At 44.9% G+C, this 22,271-nt stretch overlaps 2 protein-coding genes across 3 annotated transcripts in view; one reads left to right on the top strand and one right to left on the bottom strand.

Moving 5' to 3' along the window:
* The first annotated feature begins 925 nt into the window (after positions 1 to 925).
* lhfpl4a (LHFPL tetraspan subfamily member 4a) overlaps positions 926 to 22,271 on the top strand; it is a 149,459-nt gene continuing 128,113 nt past the window's right edge. For both annotated transcript variants that reach the window (XM_079883325.1, XM_079883324.1), the window contains exon 1: positions 926 to 1,391. In XM_079883325.1, the coding sequence (XP_079739451.1) occupies positions 986 to 1,391 (406 nt within the window). In that variant the 5' untranslated portion in view covers positions 926 to 985. The remainder of the gene's footprint in view (positions 1,392 to 22,271) is intronic.
* On the bottom strand, positions 20,197 to 21,204 carry LOC307165949 (uncharacterized protein; the record flags this gene model as incomplete). The annotated part of the gene is made up of 5 exons (XM_079884034.1): positions 21,092 to 21,204; positions 20,792 to 20,845; positions 20,547 to 20,611; positions 20,387 to 20,446; positions 20,197 to 20,305 (listed from the first exon to the last, which is right to left on the bottom strand). Exons 1-5 carry the CDS (start codon positions 21,113 to 21,115, stop codon positions 20,197 to 20,199), a joined length of 312 nt encoding a protein of 103 aa, XP_079740160.1. The 5' UTR covers positions 21,116 to 21,204.

The following is a 22,271-nucleotide window of genomic DNA, read 5'->3' as shown; positions in this document are numbered from 1 at the left end:
AAATTATGAATAAACAGATATGCCATTAGTTTTTGCTATCGTTGATTGCATCTGTACCTGTCATGTCTTGGGGTTATGCTAAAATAAAAGGAGCCATACAACAGTAATGTGCTCTATAATGAGTCTGGAAACAATTTGAGTTACTTTGTATTAACGCGTGTTAAAGGGGCATGTGTAGCCTACTTATTGAAATTTCTGCAATCACCCAAATCGTGTACGCGCATTCACCGGCAGCTCTGAACTAGAGCCATTCTGAACATCACCAAGCGTGTGCGCGCAGAGAAGAAATAGCCTAACGGGACAACGGAGACGCGGTGGTTTGCGTAAAACCGCCAAACGAAGTGCTCTTCTGAATGAAAATCAGATGTTTGTTTGTTTTTTCAGGTTATTTTTACGACAATTATTTTTAGCGACGTCTCTTGCTGATGTTCCAGCTTTCGTTATTATCTGCTTTCGCTCGTCTGCGGAAGATCCGTAATTGAGACCTTGACAGCATTACAGCCAGTGAGAGGTGCACCGGATATGCTATTTATACCCAGACACATTGAGCAGCAATAATGCGAATTGTAGAATTGTCATAGACATTTACTTTGCCATGTAATCTCAGTCGTCTCGCCAGCATTCTTGCACGGAGAGCGGAGGTGGAAAGGAACCGAACATTTTTTTTTTTTTTTTTTTTTTTTTTTTCACCGAATGCATTATCATAACAACGCTCCAATCGATTATTTAATTGTTTCATGATCAATTCTGATGTGACAAAGGACGTACTGTATTTGGTAGGCTAAATCAAATCAAGGAAGGACACCTCTTACATCTTTACTACTTCAAATCAGACAAATCTTTATTTATCTCCAGTCAGTGGACTCGCGGCAGAAGCGCATTTCTGAGGGTACCGGTGGGGTAGATAGGGGGAGATAGAGACGCCGGAAATAGCTGAAACAAATCACAGGAGAGTAGACGGTTGGGAGCAAGCGAGAGAAAAAAAATGCTACCTTCGCAAGAAGCCTCAAAGATTTACCATGACAACTATATGCGTAACTCTCGAGCAATCGGTGTCCTGTGGGCCATCTTCACCATCTGCTTCGCTACCATCAACGTGGTAGTCTTCATCCAGCCTTACTGGATCGGGGACAGCGTGAGTACACCACATGCCGGTTACTTCGGGTTGTTCCATTACTGCGTGGGTGACGGTAACTCGAACCGGGAGCTGATTTGCCAGGGAACATTTTCCGACTTCAGTTCCATCCCGTCCGGCGCGTTTAAGGCGGCCTCTTTCTTCGTGCTGCTGTCCATGGTGCTCATTTTGAGCTGCATCGGCTGTATGGCGCTCTTCTTCTTCTGCAACACCGCCACCGTCTACAAAACCTGCGCTTGGATGCAGTTGCTTTGCGGTGAGTATTTTATATTACTGGCGGTTTTTGTTGGAAATAGATACATCTAGAATACGGCATGTATCTTTTCCTCAAAACCAATGTAAACGGTTGTTGTAAGAACTGATATGCTTGTTTATTTGAATTGAGCTCATTGTGGGTGCGTGTGTTTTCAGGGGGTTCAATAAAGCTGCCTTCTAGATCTGAGGTAGCGCAGAGGGAAATGTTACTTTGTGAGATATTAATATTACAAAATGTACTGTTGGTTATTTCTCCCTTTTTTCCCAACAGAACAAACAAAAAACAATAAAGCACTGTGTTGAACCTCTTTTTATGTTTGCAATATTTAATGCTGTTCATTTCCACATGGCAGTGTTCTGATTTGCTCTAGAAGACAATAAATCTTCTATTACTATTTTCTATTCCCTGGAATGGGGTCATTTAACGTTGTGAAAAAATGATAAGACTGTGCAAAACAGGTCTTCCACTATGCTGATTGTTGTGTTCTGAACATTTGTTGTGTTAAGCTATTTCAATTACTTTTGTTTGATTTGTTCATTGCAAACAGCTGAAAGTCTGTACATTTGGCAAACAAACCTTATTTGCAATGAGGGTGGAATAATTTCGATTACAACTGTAAGGTTTCAGCATCAGCCATAAGTGGCAATTATCTGCGGGTCCAAGCTTTTGTTTGGAGAACATCACTTAAACAGACAAATTTGAACAAATCGATCCTGTAGATGATGTGGATATAATTGTTTTGGTGTCAGTATCTAACTTCCTTGATCAGAGTAAAGGGATTTCTTAAGCTATAGTAAATAATTCAAGATATATCATTTTGATCGACAGCAGTGGTCCTTAAGGCAAAATTGTTCAGAGTGAGCAGGCAAATCATATGATATTAATTATTTGTGACAAACACTTTGAAGTATATGCATGTATAACATGATATGGTATTGACTGGTGGCCATATTTTTTAAATTATATACATTCCTTTTAGGTTTGGAGTGTAGGGGGCAGGCAGACCATGATATTGGGTATTCAACTTTATAGGTTTCACACTGTACATTCACAAAACCTGTTTAAAAAAAAGCATGTCTCACTCTTGCACATCAGTTGTTCTTGAATGTAAGTACCATCTGAATGTACCATCAGTTTGTCCTGAACAGACTTTTTGGACCATATAAGAGTAAGATTAAAGCATTTAAAAATGGTATATTCTTCACTCCAATTAGGATGTTTTCCACCACAGTTTGACATTTAGTTTTTCCCCCAAGCTGAAAAGAAATATACATCACGTGAAAGTTTCTGACTATACAAAGCATGTGAATATTTGTTGAGGCAAGGGACGTTCTGACTATTATAGGTTAATTGTTTGTTGCTAAACAATTGTTCATTGTATATTCAGCCACAGAATAAAAAATAAAAAAGGTAGTTGTGACTTTTTATCTCACAATTCTGACATTTTTCCAAGTTTAGTTCTCACTATTCAGACTCACAATCACTAGTTTATATCTCATAATTGCAAGAAATAAAGTCAGAATTGTGAGATAAAAAGTTGTGATTATCTTTTTTATTTTTTATTCCGTGGAGGGAACAATCTTCCATATGGTGGAGCCCATCTTCCTTTGGTAAGGCACATCAAAACTAGCAAAACTGTCAAAAATCTCACAACTACATACAGATAAACTCATAATTTTGACCTTTTTCTCACAATTCTGACTTTATTTTCTCATAATTGTGAGATACATATTTGCAATTAATAAAAGGTAATTGTGACATTTTAATCTCACAATTATTACTTTTTTCTTGCAATGAGTTTATAACTTGCAGTTCAGACTTTTTGTATCTCAGAATTGTGAGATATAAACTTGCAATTATTTTGCAAGCTTCCATACTCCCAGGTGACTTTGGTTCCTACCGATATAAACTTGCAATTATTTTTTATTTTGTCGTGGAAACAAGCTTCCATACTCCCAGGTGACTTTTCAAGGATTTTTCCTCAAATATTTAAACATCTCTAAACATCAAGAGTTTTCTCTTGCCACTGTTGCATTTGGTTGCTGTTTGGTCACTGGGGTAACTTGAGATGTAACTTCATGAATGTAAAATCTTCATGAACTGATCAGGGTAAGAGATAAGAGTGGGACTGCAGGAGCCTGATCTAGGATGATCTGAGAAATAGGCCTGACTGTCAAATGGGTAGCCCGGGGCAATTCTGTATTACATTCTGTCATGTAGCCTTGGTTCTCTTACGAGAGGTCTCTCGTACTGCGTAAGATATCTTACGCTAGGGGAAAATCCTTTTTCCGCGAGATATTGAAGCCAAAAATTATCCTTAATTTTTCAATAATGCAAAACGCTTTGCGACAGCATACAGACATAGGCGAGGCAGCTCGCGCGCCTATTGGCTGCTCTGCGGCAACTGCAGCAAGCCTATCGAGCGAGGCCTAGCGTGACATCAGACCCAATGAGGGCGCTTCGCGCCCGCTGCGTCACATCCCGCCGAAACGGGCGTGGCCTAGGCCTATAAATATCGCTCGCAGGCAGCTATTATCTGATTTTTCATCCTTCAAGCGAAGCACACGCATCGCTGGATCCGGAGAGAAGCCGCGCCGTCTGAAAAAGCACCTTCAGCGGGACGAGTCACTGAAGTCGCTGGCCGCACCGCCTTCCTTGCCTTCCTGCTGCGCTATCCGGCGCTCATATCCTTTCACTCTCTCTTTGTGTTTGTGTGTGTGTGTGTCGCCGCCGCGACACGCATCCTAAAAGAGTACCGTCTTTTTTAAGATGCCTTCCTGCGGCTCGTGCAGAGCCATACTCAGCGACGGGGACCGCCACGTGATCTGCGTTTCCTGCCTGGGTGAGGAACATGCAGCTCTCGCGCTCGCTGACGGCGGCTGCCCTCATTGCGAGCTATTGCCCATGGCGAATCGCGCCGTAAAAAGCGCCGTGCCCAGCGGGCCCCGGAACCTTCTCCCAGCCGCCATAGCTCGCCGGTTCGCCCGCCTGCTTCACCGGCTTCGTCAGCTTCTCTTCCTGACGTACAGCGGCCGCTGTCTGCCGCCGCTTCCGTTGACATCGCTGACGAGGAAGCCCTGCTGGGAGAGGATGATTCCTGCTCTATCCTGGCGTCAGGCAGTGAGGATTGGGCGAGCTCTGAAGATCTCGCGCCCCCTGCCCGCACATCGTCAGGCAAGAGAGCTTCCATCGAGACGGAGCTCATGCGAGTACTCGCACAGGCCGCGGCGAGCCTTGGCCTCGAGTGGTCTTCGCCCGAGCAGCCCGCTCACAACCGGCTGGATGGCTTCGCCTGCGTCCAAACCAGCGCCCTTTCTTCCTGAGCTACATGAAGAAGTCGCTAAGTCCTGGAACGCCCCTATTCAGCTAGAGTGCGTCCATCTGTTTCTTTGGCATTCTCTGCAGTGGACGATGCCAAGAACAGGGGATACCATTCGCTGCCGCCGGTCGAAGAGGCGATAGCGACCCACTTATGCCCGCCCTCCGCTGGACGGCGCGCTAAGCTGGCCCTGCCCTCAAAAGCTTGCCGCACGATGTCAAGCCTGCTCCGCCGCGCTTTCTCCGCCGCCGGGTAAGCTGCGTCAGCGCTGCACACCATGGCCACGTTGCAGATCTTCCAGGCCGATCTCCTCCGAAAGCTGGATGAGAAGGGACCTGACGCGATCTGCGTGCCGGACTTGAGAAGCGCCACGGACCTAGCTCTCCGTGCGACAAAGTCTGCAGCACAGGCCATTGGACGGAATATGGCCTCCCTCACTGTTACCGAGAGGCACCTGTGGCTTATGCTCTCAGAGATGGCCGAGTCCGAGCGCACCGCGTTCCTCGACGCTCCGCTTTCTCCCGCTGGCCTCTTCGGATCCTCCGTGAAGGATTTCGCGGAGAGATTCGCCGAGGTGCAGAAAGCGTCGCAGGCCATGAAGCACTTCCTCCCGAAGCGCTCCAGCTCTGCAGCAGGCCGTGCGAAACCGTCTGCCCAGAGCTCACAGACCCAGCCACCGTCCACCGCCGCCACTTCGCAGCGCCGTCAGGCCCAAGGCGCGAGACCGCGCTCTCGCTCATCCAGCTTCCGCCCCACCCCGCGTGGCCCGCGGCCTAGGATTGTGGTAAAGCCCGAGGCCCCGAAGTCGTCCTAGCACGCCTAGGAAAACGACGGTGTTCGAGTCCCGCTGCGGCCGGACTTCCACCAAAGCTCTTCGCTCGTCCAGTTCCAGCAAATGTGACTGGTCCAGTGTTTTCTGCAGCCAACAAGCCGGTTCCGTTGCCCGCTTGCCTGCACACAAATGCCGTTTTCATGGCTACCCAGATAAATCCCCAAGAGAGTGTATTTTCTGGTGTCCCGGCCACGGCCGATGGTGTTTTATGTGTAGAAAAAATGCCCACTCCCCAGTGCCCATTCCTACACACAAGCACAGCCCGTCACACAGGGCTTGCGCACATAAAATCGACTCAGATCGATTGCGCATTAAACGTGGTAAATGTGCCCACTACCCAGTGCCCACAAACACTATGTTATGCATGTCCCAGGGTTTCCGTAAAAGCGAAACCAGCGTGCATTCGCTTCACTCAAGCGAGCAATGCTTTCAGTGTGGTAAATGTGCCTGCTATCCCGCGCCCACATCCACACACAGACATGACAGTTCCTACGGGACTCGCCCAGCCCTCCCCCTCTCGGTTGACCGCCGCAGAGGAGTCGAGCGCGGGCAATCTGCCCGCTGTTATCAGCGCGCCCCCTGCCTCAAATGTCATGAGCGCGAAGCTTATGTTACAGCACACCGAAGCCTCGCTGTCGCTGAGCGAACGAAGCGCGCTTCGTATTCAACCCCTAGCTATTCATGCAGATGCATGGGCAAGGCTGCCCGGGGTTTCGAAGTGGGTGCTAGACATTATGAAAAGAGGCTATTCGCTGCAGTTTCGCCGACGCCCTCGCCGCTATACGGCGCGCGTCGAGACCACGGTGAAAACGGAAGTAGCACATCTACTTCGAGCCGAAGTTGTGAAACTATTGAGCAAAGGGGCCATAGAGCCTCTCTCTCAAGTTCAGAGCGAAGGAGGGCTTTACAGCAGATACTTCCTGGTATCGAAAAAAGACGGGGGTCTCAGACCCATACTAGATCTAAGGCAACTGAACAGAGTGCTTGTGAAGCGACAGTTCAGGATGCTCACGACCAGAAAAATCCTCGCGCAGATTCGCCGAGGAGACTGGTTTGTGTCAATAGATCTGAAAGACGCGTATTTTCAAATACAGATAGCGTCACGTCACAGGCGATTTTTGAGATTCGCCTTCGAGGGCCAGGCATATCAGTACACAGTCCTGCCGTTCGGTTTATCCCTAGCACCCCGTACATTTACGATGTGCATGGATGCAGCGCTCACACCCCTCAGAATGCGGGGAATGCGAGTACTGAACTATTTGGATGATTGGCTGATTCTAGCTCAATCTCGCTCAGAGCTCACAGAGCACACAACCATTTTGCTCGATCACCTCGAGAATTTGGGTCTCAGAGTTAATTGGGCGAAGAGCTCTCTGTCCCCCAGTCAGACGATATCTTTCCTGGGCACAGAGCTGGACTCGCTGTCCATGATAGCACGACTATCACCACAGCGCGCGGTAGACATTCAGCGCGCAGCGAACTCTTTCCGCTGCGGCGCATCTGTCCCGCTCAAGAAATTTCAGAAGATGCTAGGTCTCATGGCCTCAGCATCATCAGTGCTCCAGCTGGGCCTGCTCCGCATGCGCCCGCTACAGTTCTGGCTGAAAGCGCGAGTCCCACGCCGAGCGTGGACATCCGGTCTGCTTCGTCTCAAGGTCAATCAGAAGTGCATCGCAGCTCTGAAACCTTGGAAAGCGAACGACTGGTACAAATCAGGTGTAAGCCTGGGGACTTCCTCGAGGGTGAGGGTGGTGTCTACGGACGCATCCACCTCGGGATGGGGAGCGCTGCTCGAGGGCAGACCGTTCTTCGGCCAGTGGTCAGAACGGGAGAAGCTTCTGCACATAAACTGCCTCGAAATGCTGGCAGTAGACAACGCGCTGACGCGTTTTTGTCCCCAAATAAAAGGACGCCACGTCCTGGTCCGCTCGGACAACATGTCTGTGGTGTCCTACATAAATCGCCAGGGCGGCCTCAGGTCCCGGAACCTGCACAGGCTAGCAGAACGCCTCCTGGTATGGGCTCAGCGCAACCTGCGCTCGCTGAGAGCAGCGCACGTGCCAGGGCTCCTAAACATAGGACCAGACAGACTGTCCAGGAACAATGTTCTGGCAGGCGAATGGTCTCTACACCCACAGACAGTCCAACTGCTGTGGAAGAAATTCGGCAGAGCGGAAGTAGACCTGTTCGCGTCTCAAGAAAACGCTCACTGTCCGGAATTTTTTCTCCAAGAGCAGGGATGCGCTGGCTCATGTATGGCCCCGCCGCCCGCTCTATGCTTTTCCCCCCGTCTCTCTCCTGCCTCAGGTGATAGAGCGGATCAGGGAAGAAGGATGCTCAGTACTGCTCGTAGCACCGTTCTGGAAAAACCAACCTTGGTTCCCAGTTATGATGCAGTTAGCGAGCACTGCCCCGTGGCCAGTGCCAGTGAGGAGAGATCTCCTCTCTCAGGCCCACGGCTCGATTTGGCATCCTCACCCAGAATTGTGGTCCCTTCATGTCTGGGCCATCAACGGGTACATGTTGAACTCCCAAAAGGAGTGTTAAACACGATCACGCAGGCTAGAGCCCCGTCTACAAGACGTCTCTACTCCTCGAAATGGTCTGTGTTTTCGGGCTGGTGCACAGCCCGTGGCGTGTCACCCACAGATTGTGGAGTGACGGAGGTGCTTTCCTTCCTATAAGAGCTGTTGGATAAGGGCAGGACTCCTTCCACGCTCAAAGTTTATGTGGCGGCTATAGCAGCGTTCTCGAGAACAACGCTTGGTCAGTCAATAGGAAGAAACAATTTAGTCATCCGCTTCCTTAGAGGGGCTAAGAGACTGAATCCTCCCAGACCTCCCTCAGTCCCCGTATGGGACCTTTCTACGGTGCTGGAAGCCATGAAAGGTGGCCCATTCGAGCCTTTACAGACGATTGATCTGAAACACCTGTCTTCCTGTGTTTCTGCTGGCTCTCGCTTCAGTGAAGCGCATAGGGGACCTACACGCGCTCTCAGTGAGTGCGACGTGCATGGAGTTTGGGCCTAATGACTCAAGGGTTATACTAAGCACGGTTATGTTCCAAAAATCCCTCGATACACCGTTTAGGGCGCAGGTCATTTCCCTGTCAGCCCTACCGGTCCCTGATGAGGAAGAAGACGCGAGCCTCCTTTGCCCAGTCAGGGCATTACGAGCTTATGTGTCTCGCTCGTCTGTTTTCAGACAGACAGAGCAGTTCTTTGTTTCGTTCAGCGGGCGCTCTAATAGACTAGACGGATTTCAGAAAAATGGCCTTCTATAAGAAGTGAGGAGCATTTATGGGTACAAGTTGGGAACCGGCCTACCTTACATATTTCAAGGGTGCTGAGTCAAAAAAAAACTGGTTCCCAAGCAAAATTTTGAGTTTTTTACCTTCTAATTTGCATATCAAAATGGCCGCCAAATTGCCTATCTTGCTCAGTCGTTGGACCATTTTCCCCTAGTTTTTTTGTAAGTAGGCAATCAAGATGAGGAAATTAAGTTTCTAGATCGATAGTCAAGGGTCAGAGCAAAGATATAATGGAGGCTCACTGCCTTTTTTATGTATATATATATGCAAAATACCAACTTTTAAGGTGAAATTAAGCATTATTTGTGTAATTTTTTTAAGGCCGACATACATATTCAATCAATATCACTCTTAAATGTTCCCAGTGTATATATGATATGTGATGTATTCCATATTATATAATAACTAAGAAAAACACCATTGCAAGTTGTCTGAGATTTCATTTTTTTATGCAAATTAAGGTGAGACACTACAGGTGAATAAGGTAAAAAATGTAACTAGCAGATATCACCATGAAACTTTCACAGTTGATTACCTACATTAAGATGAGAAAAAAAATGTATTACAAGTTTTCTGTAATTTAATGTTTAAATATGCAAATTAGGCAATATCTAATCAAATATGCACTAATTTGCATAGATTTAAAAAAACGAAATCTGAGTATTGGATAAAGCCAGGTTAAAAATTATTTTTTCATTGTGTTCACATATTAGATGGGAAAAAAATTACAGAGGGATTTATGGATATCTACTTTTGTTATCCTGTAAATCAGAAAATTCTGTCAATAGCCTTAAAAAAATGATTTTCGCCATGTTTCTTGGAATAAAATGTTATATAAATCAGGCTAGGAATAATATATTTACAAATCCCTCTGTAAATGTCTTCATAATATAACTAGGTACAAGACTGGAAAGTTTGGTGTATAGGTGCTACTGAAGTGGAGCGTCATCCATGTGGTTTCCTTAGTCTGCTTCCGAAACCTTCACCGGCCCCAAGCAGGAGGACGGCACCGCCCGTTCCTCGAGGGAGCTGTCTCCCTGCTCAAGGCAAAGCAGCTTGACAGCAGGGAAGTCCATGATGAACCAAAAAAAAATTAAACAAAAACACAAACAAGACGGAAAACAAAAACACCAAAGAATCGACGACGAAAGTTAGGCTTTAATGCTCCAACAGAGTAATCCAAAGAGGTACATCCAAACACAACTACACATAGACGAGACCCAACACGAAACACAAACTGATCTGAACTTAAGTAGTTAGAGGATAATGAGACATGAACACCTGAACACAACACACACCTGAACTGAGTAATGAATCAAATTAACAACCATGAAGACAAGCTAACCAAGGTGAAAACACAAACAGAGTCCATGTGGAGAAAACTAAAAATAAACAAAACCAGATAACCCTGAAAGGAATACAGCTTTCATGTATTATGTGCTCTATTTATTGCTTTTTATGGCAAATTTATAAGTAAAAATAATAAAATTATATCATTGTGTTAATTCTTTTTTGTAGTTTTTGTATTATTATTCTATTAAAATGAATGAACTATCTATTAAATATGACATGAATATGAGAACAAGTGAACAAGTTATTTATTTTCATTATACCATATAAAGTTATATAAAGTTATTATCGTCATTATTTTTTAAGGTGTAAAATAGTTATTTCTACTCTCTGGCACACACAAATTCCGTCATCTTAAGCCGCTCACTCAATTCATTTCTCTTTTCTCCATAAAGTACATGTGCCATTCACTATAATGAACAAGTGAACTTGTGACCGATTTCAGATGCATCTCAGACGAAACTGGAAAGTAAATGACAAATTATGACCCACAGACAAAACTTCATAATAAAAGTCAGACAAAAACAATAGCTGAAAACCAAAAAGAGCAGAATTAGACTGTGGACCGACTAGACGTTAAAATTTAAGATATTTTTATGGGCTGGCCCCACTCTCATGGAACCAATGAATACTGCTATTTGATAGAAGACTATAGTGGGCCACACATGGTTGCTGCTACTACATCCAATGTGGGAGAAAGGGTTTGAGGTTAGAGAAAATATTTTTTGACACATTGTCCCAAATGCCCAAGGCTTCTGAGAGGGGGGCGTAAAACGTCTCGGTTACATATGTAACCCTCGTTCCCTGAGTAGGGAACGGAGACGTTACATCATGACGATGAATGGGGTTTGCGGAATTTGCATTGTGTAACTCCGCCTTACCTCATGGGTATATAAGGAAGTATGCTGGCAACATGCAGATATGTTTCTTCGCAGAGGAGCGGCAACGTACACTTTAAGGGTGGAGGGAGATTGCCTTCGGTCCAACCCTTCTTGCAGGAAGGAAAGCACGACACTGATCGGGCATTTTCTGGGGTCTTCTCTGCGAGAAGAGCACCAGGTGACGAAGAGGTTCCACTTCAACGCGTAGGCATGTCTCGTGGACGATGCTCTAGCGGAAGTGATGGTAGCTGTAACGGGGTATGTTGTTACGGGAAGAAGGAGGCGGGAACCGGCGAACATTTAAAGACTTTTAATAATAAAAATAAATCAAATACAAAATGAAAGTAAAAGCCAGCAGCCCCTCACGGACGACTGCTGGCCACACAAAACAGAAACAACACATCAAATAAAACTCAGGCCTGTTCCTCTCTCGCTCTTCACTGTCGTCGCTCCTCCTTTATGCTTCCGCTCCTCCGTGAGAGATGCGAGACCGGTGCGTCGCGCACGTGTCGCTCATTATCAATCGCGCCACCGGCCTCGCGCCGTCCTCCCACGGCCCTCGACCTCGTCGTGCTCGCCACATACCCCCATCGCTGAACTGAGTAATGAATCAAATTAACAACCATGAAGACAAGCTAACCAAGGTGAAAACACAAACAGAGTCCATGTGGAGAAAACTAAAAATAAACAAAACCAGATAACCCTGAAAGGAATACAGCTTTCATGTATTATGTGCTCTATTTATTGCTTTTTATGGCAAATTTATAAGTAAAAATAATAAAATTATATCATTGTGTTAATTCTTTTTTGTAGTTTTTGTATTATTATTCTATTAAAATGAATGAACTATCTATTAAATATGACATGAATATGAGAACAAGTGAACAAGTTATTTATTTTCATTATACCATATAAAGTTATATAAAGTTATTATCGTCATTATTTTTTAAGGTGTAAAATAGTTATTTCTACTCTCTGGCACACACAAATTCCGTCATCTTAAGCCGCTCACTCAATTCATTTCTCTTTTCTCCATAAAGTACATGTGCCATTCACTATAATGAACAAGTGAACTTGTGACCGATTTCAGATGCATCTCAGACGAAACTGGAAAGTAAATGACAAATTATGACCCACAGACAAAACTTCATAATAAAAGTCAGACAAAAACAATAGCTGAAAACCAAAAAGAGCAGAATTAGACTGTGGACCGACTAGACGTTAAAATTTAAGATATTTTTATGGGCTGGCCCCACTCTCATGGAACCAATGAATACTGCTATTTGATAGAAGACTATAGTGGGCCACACATGGTTGCTGCTACTACATCCAATGTGGGAGAAAGGGTTTGAGGTTAGAGAAAATATTTTTTGACACATTGTCCCAAATGCCCAAGGCTTCTGAGAGGGGGGCGTAAAACGTCTCGGTTACATATGTAACCCTCGTTCCCTGAGTAGGGAACGGAGACGTTACATCATGACGATGAATGGGGTTTGCGGAATTTGCATTGTGTAACTCCGCCTTACCTCATGGGTATATAAGGAAGTATGCTGGCAACATGCAGATATGTTTCTTCGCAGAGGAGCGGCAACGTACACTTTAAGGGTGGAGGGAGACTGCCTTCGGTCCAACCCTTCTTGCAGGAAGGAAAGCACGACACTGATCGGGCATTTTCTGGGGTCTTCTCTGCGAGAAGAGCACCAGGTGACGAAGAGGTTCCACTTCAACGCGTAGGCATGTCTCGTGGACGATGCTCTAGCGGAAGTGATGGTAGCTGTAACGGGGTATGTTGTTACGGGAAGAAGGAGGCGGGAACCGGCGAACATTTAAAGACTTTTAATAATAAAAATAAATCAAATACAAAATGAAAGTAAAAGCCAGCAGCCCCTCACGGACGACTGCTGGCCACACAAAACAGAAACAACACATCAAATAAAACTCAGGCCTGTTCCTCTCTCGCTCTTCACTGTCGTCGCTCCTCCTTTATGCTTCCGCTCCTCCGTGAGAGATGCGAGACCGGTGCGTCGCGCACGTGTCGCTCATTATCAATCGCGCCACCGGCCTCGCGCCGTCCTCCCACGGCCCTCGACCTCGTCGTGCTCGCCACATACCCCCATCGCCCCTCGCAGGCCGGGGGGCACCCACGAGACTGCGCTTACTCCCCCTCCCCCCCTCCCCGGGGGGACCGATCACGGCGGCTGCGGTACCTGGGCTGGAGGTATGGATAGACGAGGTGAGGGAAAAGGAGACGGAAGCACGAGGAGCGACAGAGACGAGAGAGGGGAGAGAGAAAAAAAAAAAAATTCTTAATCCGGTTCCCGGACACACTGCCGCTCGGTCCTCAACCAGCTGAGAGTCACTCGCGGTGCCATGCGATGGTACTGGACATCCGTTGGGGAACGGCTCGACGCTCCTCCGCCTCCTGGCGGACGGCGATGGCTCCTCCGGTTGAGGGCAGCCGGCAGCGAGTCTCCCGTTCCCTGCTCCGCCCCCATCATGGCCGACGGCAACAGGCTCCGGCCCACGGCGAACGGGACTCCTCCGCTCCCTCTCGGACGGCAGCTACCCCTCCTCGACCCAGGAGCACGGCAGCGAGCTCGAGCTCCGTCCCACCAGTTCTTCCATTGCTCCAGCACCATCGCCTCGGGCAGCAATCGGCGGCCATCGTCCCGTCCAGGAGCCACACGTGGAGGTTCCAAAGATTGGGATGAGGGTGCCATAGGGTGCACCGTCCCTGAGAAAGGAGGTCGTTCCTCAGAGGGATTGGCCAGGGAGGTGCTGTCGCGAGGAGGACTAGTTTGGAGAACCAGGTCCGGTTGTGTCAATGAGGGGCAACCAAAATGACCTTCTCCCTGTCCTCCCTGAGCTTGCACAGGGTCTGTGCAAGAAGGCTCACTGGGGGAAACGCATACTTGCAAAGGCCCCGCGGCCAGCTGTGCACCAGTGCGTCCGTGCCGAGTGTGCCCTCGGTCAGGGAGTAAAACAGGTCGCAATGGGACGAGTTGTGGGAGGCAAACAGGTCTACCTGTGCGTCCCCGAACTGATCCCAAATCAGCTGAACCGTCTTTGGATGGAGTCTCCATTCTCCAGGGAGAGGCTGAAGCCATGAGAGCACGTGAGCATCTTGAACGGAAGCCTGTGAAGGGATCGGTTCAAGACGTGCAGGTCCAGGATTGGCCGTAACCCACCGGTTTTCTTCGGTACAATGAAGTAAGGGCTGTAGAACCCGGACTTCATTTCGGCTGGAGGGACAATCTCGACTGCACCTTTCGCCAGTAAGGTAGCGACCTCCGTACGCATGACAGGGGCATTGCCACCCACCATAGTGTAACGGACTCCCCGGAGGCGGGGAGGAGATCGTGCGAACTGAATCGCATAGCCGAGCCTGGTGGTTCTCTCAACCCAGCGGGACAGGTTGGGAAGCTCTAGCCAGGCTCCCAAGAACTGAACCAGCGGGGTCATGGGAACCACAGACGTACCCTCGGTAGGGCAGCGAAGTGGAATGAACGGTCCGGACGTGGGCGGCGTAGCGACCCGGTGTGGGGGCATGGTCATTGCCGCATCCTGACAGAGGAGGCCAGGGAAGGACCAGTGTTCCACGGGGGGCCTGCTCTGACAGAGGTCTGGCGACAGAGGGGGACAAGAGTGGTGAGGCAGAGCGTCGCACACTGCCATCCATGGCCTCTTGGGGCTCGGAGGAAGGGGCATCAGTTCTTAGAAAAAAGATTCTCCCCCAGCCCTCCACCGGGGGAAGGAGTGGTCCTGCTACCAGCCCCTGAGAAGAACTGAGCCCTAACTCCAAGCTGCCCATCTCAGGAGTGCTGCTTAGCCTGGCGTTTTGGCGGGCTAAGGGGCGGAGACGGGCGGTGCCGTCCTCCTGCTTGGGGCCGGTGAAGGCTTCGGAAGCAGACTAAGGAAACCACATGGATGACGCTCCACTTCAGTAGCACCTATACACCAAACTTTCCAGTCTTGTATCTAGTTATATTATGAAGACATTTACAGAGGGATTTGTAAATATATTATTCCTAGCCTGATTTATATAACATTTTATTCCAAAAAACATGGCGAAAATGCTTTTTTTAAGGCTATTGACAGTATTTTCTGATTTACAGGATAACAAAAGTAGATATCCATAAATCCCTCTGTAATTTTTTTCCCATCTAATATGTGAACACAATGAAAAAATTATTTTTAACCTGGCTTTATCCAATACTCAGATTTCGTTTTTTTAAATATATGCAAATTAGTGCACATTTCATTAGATATTGCCTAATTTGCATATTTAAACATTAAATTACAGAAAACTTGTAATACATTTTTTTTCTCATCTTAATGTAGGTAATCAACTGTGAAAGTTTCATGGTGATATCTGCTAGTTAAAATTTTTACCCTATTCACCTGTAGTGTCTCGCCTTAATTTGCATAAAAAATGAAATCTCAGACAACTTGCAATGGTGTTTTTCTTAGTTATTATGTAATATGGAATACATCACATATCATATATACACTGGGAACATTTAAGAGTGATATTGATTGAATATGTATGTCGGCCTTAAAAAATGACACAAATAATACTTAATTTCACCTTAAAAGTTGGTATTTTGCATATATATATACATAAAAAAGGCAGTGAGCCTCCATTATATCTTTGCTCTGACCCTTGACTATCGATCTAGAAACTTAATTTCCTCATCTTGATTGCCTACTTACAAAAAAACTAGGGGAAAATGGTCCAACGACTGAGCAAGATAGGCAATTTGGCGGCCATTTTGATATGCAGATTAGGAGGTCAAAAACTCAAAATTTTGCTTGGGAACCAGTTTTTTTGGATTCAGCACCCTTGAAATATGTAAAGTAGGCCGGTTCCCAACTTGTACCCATAAATGCTCCTCACTTTCACTTTTTGGATACATCCCATCTAGACTATAAGGGGCTAGCCGCGTCGAAACAGAGCCTATCCAGATGGATAGTTGATGCTATTGCGCTAGCATACGCCTCCAAGGGCATGCAGTGCCCGTTGGGTGTCAGAGCGCACTCCACGAGAAGCATGGCTTCATCGTGGGCCTGGTCGAGTGGGGTTGCCTTGCAAGATATATGTACGGCGGCGGGCTGGGCCTCCCCGTCAACATTTATAAGGTTTTACAACCTAGAGGTTCCTGCCCTGCAGGCCAGGCTGCTGTCGGTCTAGATAACCAGTATTGTCTGTCCTGATGCTATCAGCTCAGAATGCTGCGTCTGCTGAGCACAGCTCAATGATCGACAGTGTAAAGCAACTGCACAAAGATGTGTTTTTGGGCAAACTGTATGAGACCCACATTTCCCCATCAGCTCAGGCCGTGCCCTGCCCTGTCTGTATGATGTAACTCGCGTCTAAGCGACGCTGATATACAAGGAAGAGTGCGGCTTCGCCACTCCCTCTTCCCGGACTCCCTGTGAGTTCCCTGGGTGATTGTGCACTATATGAACCCCGAGCTTTCGCCCTTGGGTCTTTGGTGTCAGATCCCAGCACGCATGGCGTCTTGCATTGGGTCCCCTAGCGTAAGATATCTTACGCAGTACGAGAGACCTCTCGTAAGAGAACGTACTCGGTTACTAACGTAACCTCGGTTCTCTCTAGTAGAGGGAACGAGTACTGCGTATCTTGCCGTGCATGCACACGCTCTGGTTGCTTCGATGAGTAAAAACCAGATAATAGCTGCCTGCGAGCGATATTTATAGGCCTAGGCCACGCCCGTTTCGGCGGGATGTGACGCAACGGGCGCGAAGCGCCCTCATTGGGTCTGACGTCACGCTAGGCCTCGCTCGATAGGCTTGCTGCAGTTGCCGCAGAGCAGCCAATAGGCGCGCGAGCTCCTCGCCTATGTCTGTATGCTGCCGCAACGCATTTTGCATTATTGAAAAATTAAGGATAATTTTTGGCTTCAATATCTCGCGGAAAAAGGATTTTCCCCTAGCGTAAGATATCTTACGCAGTACTCGTTCCCTCTACTAGAGAGAACCGAGGTTACGTTAGTAACCGAGTACGTTTTCATTTCTGTAAAGAAAGGGTTTTATGATGTCATATATGGCATCTGCTTTGCAAAGAACAGTTTTCAGCATTTAGAAAAAACTCAGCTGGTGTACTGGGCAACATTTGTTTTCTTTCCTTGTCTTTCCTGTCCTGTTTGACCATGTGAGTGTTTTTAGTCTTAAGTTTAAGTTTAACTTAACTTTGGATGTGTATATGTCACATATTATAGCCTACATTAATTCAGTTACCACATGCTTTTATCCTTAGCAAATTATCTGTGTCATTGTATGCCAGGCAGTGAAGTGCACATACAGTATAAGGCAATTATTAAAGTGAATGGTTTCCTTTTAAATATGTACCTAACCAGCTATGTTTAAAACTCTGTGGTGCACTGCAAAAGTGACAGGTGTACGAAGCACCAATTACACCTCAGCTGTGTCCCAATGTGAAGGCTGCATCCTTCGAAGGACTGAAGACTTCAAGGATGCAGCCTATGCGTCCTCCGAAGGATGCACCATGTAGCCTTCATAGGATTTCCTAATTGCGCAACCAGGTGTTTCTGATCACCGCTCCTCAACGGTGCGAGAGGACAGCTGCCATCCTGATAATTCATTTGATATAGCCTAATTGAGTAAAAAGCTATGGAGCCAGACAAGGGCGCCGTAAAGGGGTGGAAGGTTAGGACGATTCTAAGGGCCCAGGCTGATTTAGGGCCCAGAAGAGCAGACCCCCTTTTTCTTTTCTTATTTATTTTCTCTTTTTTATACATACATTAAATGTGCTAGGGCCCCTCATGCACTAAATGTGTATTTTGTCCGTTTTGACCATAGATTTAATATTTAAAAAACAAATAATGTATTTACTGTTTCAGTCACACCACTCCCCCTCACAATGGTTCATTCCACCTGCGCTGTCCGAGCTACGATCGCTAGTGTAGCGTCTCTTGCTTAGTTATTGCACTTGTTATGATGCAGCGCAGACAGTGACACACGCAGGCATGTCACATCAAAAGTCAGGGCATCAAAAACGGAAAGAAAAGAAGGAAAGAGAAGACAGAGAACGCCAAAGTCGACAGTATGTCACACAGTTTTTCAAAAAGAAAGGTAGCTTGCCCTATAACTGTATTCCAAAACTTTCAGAGTTACTTTTGTTGCTACATGACCTGCTTTTATCTAGCTAGCATAGTAAAATAATTACTGAATTATGATTTACATCCAACAATAATAACACATCTCTGCTGTCTCCGGGTTATCATGTCTCGTAGACACAGATTCAGCGGCTGCTGCACACCCACGTCCTCCTTCCCCCACGTCCCCCGTCCCCGTCTCAGCCGAACAAGGTGAGCCTGAGCGCGAAACTTCACGAAGATTGAAGCCTCTAAACACGTCTTATCTACTGTGTTCGCCACATGATGATAACTTTACAAAACAAAAAGTAATCTACATGCTTCAAAAATTACAAAATCAGTTTGCCGTTTTTGCCAGCAGAAAGGCACGCCGCTGGGCCATTAAAGTGATGTTGAACATAACTTTGTTAGACCTGGATAACAAACAGTTGATGTCTGGTTCAGTACTTGTTTAGTCCTGGACTGGTTTAGGCCTGGCATTACTCCTGGTGTGTCTTGATTTTGAGCCCTTTTGGCCTAGCTAGTTTTATTCCTGGACTGATTTAATTATGGGTTAGTTCTAGCTGATGTTTCCTGATTGAGCAGTTTGACCCAGCTAAAGCTTCACTGTTAGACTTTTCAAGGGTTTTTTACAGTAACTTACTGGCAACACTGTTGCCAGTAAGTTACTGTAATTAAGAGTTACAGTACCAAACCGTATTTCAGTTTTGTGTAAATACAGTGCATTACTGTAAAAACGAAGCTAATCAGTACAGTGCATTACTGTAAAAACTAAGCTAATCAGTACACTACTGTAATTATTTTTATTTGTACTAAATATAAATTAGATTTGATAATTTTGATATATGATTAATTTTATTTTTATCCTACATAAGTACTACTTTCATACAAACCAATTAGACAAAGTTATCACAAAATACCTTTTTTTTATTTAAAACATTTAGTATATATCACAAAATAAACATGCCAATGCTGGAAATGTGTGAAATTTTTACACATTAATGGGTGAGTTTAGAGACAACATTTTTTTGTTAATTTTAACTCATTGTGTTAATGATTTTAACAAAGTAAATATGTCAGAGAGGTTAGCACAAAGATGTGTAAACGTGTTAAATTAACACATTATGTGCTGTCCTTCACTGCAAACATTTTTGAAAACATACATAAAACCATAAACAAAACATTAGCATTTGACTAAATGAATGTAGAGTCATTGGTTGTTTAGCTTATACAAGTATTATAATGAAATATCAACCATTACATTCATAAAACTGCAGAATATAAATACATTTTTAAGCATTCAAAAAGGAAATGTCCAAAACAGGACAAAACACAGTTCTTTTCACAATACAAGACACATAACCCCACCTTAAAAATAATTTCACTTATTTCCAAAAATGTGTTGGATTCATGTACACTGGTGGCCAAAAGAAGTATTTAAGTGTCTTAATGTTTTTGAAAGAAGTCTCTTTGATGCTCAAGAAACATTTCTTATCAATGTCTGACTGTCTACTCCATCTTTTCTACAGCATAGGAGTAAAAGTCATCATCAAAATAATCTTTAAAAAGCCAACACAATGTTTTTGTCCACCTTTGTGAATAAATGAACTTCTCCAAAGATTGGTTCCTGTTCAGAACTTGATTGACAACATCAGAATGTTCCCTGGTCTGCATGCGTGTCCACAAACACAGATGTACTCAGTCCTTCAGAGGAGATCCCGGTTCCAAAACTATATGAGAGAGAGAGAGAGAGAGAGAGAGAGAGAGAGAGAGAGAGAGAGAGAGAGAGAGAGAGAGAGAGAGAGAGAGAGAGAGAGAGAGAGAATATTAGTGTCACATTATTTTTAACCTCCTTTTTTGTTAATTTTTATTATTATTTTCACATAAACAAAAACTTAAGAATATATATTTGTAAACAGCTTTTGTCAATAAATAGCATACAATAGAACTAAATTAAATTATGCCAGATTAAATTTTAATACTTGCAAATCCTAAATTCTGTCCAAAAATGCTGAGATCCATAGAAAAAACGACTGAAATCGATGATTTTAGCCCATTTTAGCTTGTCTGCAGTGAAGGAGTACCTGTTTGAGACAAATACACAGTAAGATACATGCAAGAAATCACTGTGTGATGATCGTTCTCCTTCCTACAGTATAACCCACCTGTGCGCTGATATTAGGACCTTCCTAGTCAGGTGGGACTGCAATGGTAGAGTCTTCTGGCTAATAAAATATCAAAATAATGCAAAAATATAAACTTAAGTTGTTTAGAATGCTAGATTTGGTATGAATGAATTAGTGAGAGTTTAACTGCAGTGTTTACCTGGATACATTTAATCTGGTGAGACTGAACAAAGACAATGGTCCATCTTCTGATTGGTTCATTTGCTGTGTAATAAAGTTAGACATAATGCAAAGGTCACTTATTTGATATAAAGTTTATAGAGATTTTATAAGATATTGTAAGCTACCTAGTCTGCACCAGTGGCTCAAAGCAATTTTCACATTGCGTATGCTAATCATTTCAGCAAACTTATCTCAAAATATATCACAAATGGGCTGCTTTACCTCTGGAATCTTGCTAGAAGTCACTGGCGCGAATTGGCGCTTTGTTGCAGTTGCCTTTAAACACAAAAATGGAAGTATATTTTAAATTCCATTAAAAAAAAACTATAATATGGTATAGTTTGAAAAATAATGCTAAAACTATAAAGGTTCTCATCAGTAGGCCAACATTAGGCTATAAACAGAATTTCACATTAGTTTATTCACATTTATTGTTTATGTAAACGCGTTGCTCGTTGGCATATTGTAACTCGTCAATTCAATCTAACAAAGTGTGTAAAATGAAACGTTAGCTCAGTTTACCATGGTAAAGTTCGTTACCGCCATGTTGACGACGAGTAACGTTAGGCTAACGTTAACGTTATAACATAGGTTAAACTGGGCACAATCCTGTCAACACACACAGAAGTTTTTTTTTTTTTTTTTTTACCTTGCTTGCTGATCTCTCTCTCGGTGAAGTGAATTCTGTCTCTTCCCCGGGCCAGACACGAACGTCGCGATCCAACAAAACACAGACCCCATTACCTACACTGGATGCTCTGACGCGACACGACAAATCCCAGACAGTGATGCGCCGCGGCCGTTATATTTCTGACGTAGTCCGATACGAGTCCAAGCGCTCGCGCTATTTCTGACAAGGGACTAACAGGTTTGCATTTAAAGGTCCGGTCGCTTCAATGTGTCCAATATAGACAGCCTCTGGCTATTATAGCGTTGTAGACACGCGGTGTAAGGCAAAAATTAGGAAATAAAAAGCACGGTGGAATGGTGCCAGCCAGAGAGGCAGTTATGTCAAATACAGTAGTATACAGCAAATTTAAAAAATACAGTAAGTCTCTGTATGTGGTGTTAGACGTCACAGAAAATTCCCATGATGCAATGGGAATCACAGTTATTTACTGTAAAGAGAAATAGCAGTATAATACTGGGGGATTTAAAGTAAATAACTGTAGAAATTACAGAAAAGTCTAACAGTGTTGTTCATGTAAAGTATATGTCAATATGTGTACATTATGTTCTGTTGTGCTTGCAATTGCAATTGAGATAATAAATGTTCTCCCTTTTATGTAAACAAGTACATATTTCTATATATTTTTTCTTGTTTTTGTAGGCTTTGTACTCATCTTTAGACATTTTAACTATGCAATGTGCTAAGTATCTTTTTTAAAGTATACAGGGTATGTTAATTGGGTTAAATTTTATCTGTAAAAAATGTAGGGGGCCCAGAAATTTTGGTTTCCATAGGGCCCAGAATTTCTGGCGGCACCCTGGAGCCAGAATTGGCTATTGTCATTTTCATGTTTTATATTTTACTGGAGGACATGTTGAGGATGTTTCAATACATGGATCATGTATTTTCGGTTTAGCCCGGTTTGAATATAAACCCAATTGAATATAAAAAAGTCCAGTATTTCTCGCGCTCGTCATCGGCAGCTGTCAGTCACAGTTGCCAGGCGACAAGAACAATCCTCCGTAGGCTAGA

The sequence above is a fragment of the Squalius cephalus genome (genome assembly GCF_949319135.1).
Source record: "Squalius cephalus genome assembly, chromosome: 10".
Taxonomy (NCBI): Eukaryota; Metazoa; Chordata; class Actinopteri; order Cypriniformes; family Leuciscidae; genus Squalius; species Squalius cephalus.
The sequence above is the reverse complement of the archived record's forward strand: the minus strand, read 5'-3'. Positions and strand labels throughout refer to the sequence as shown.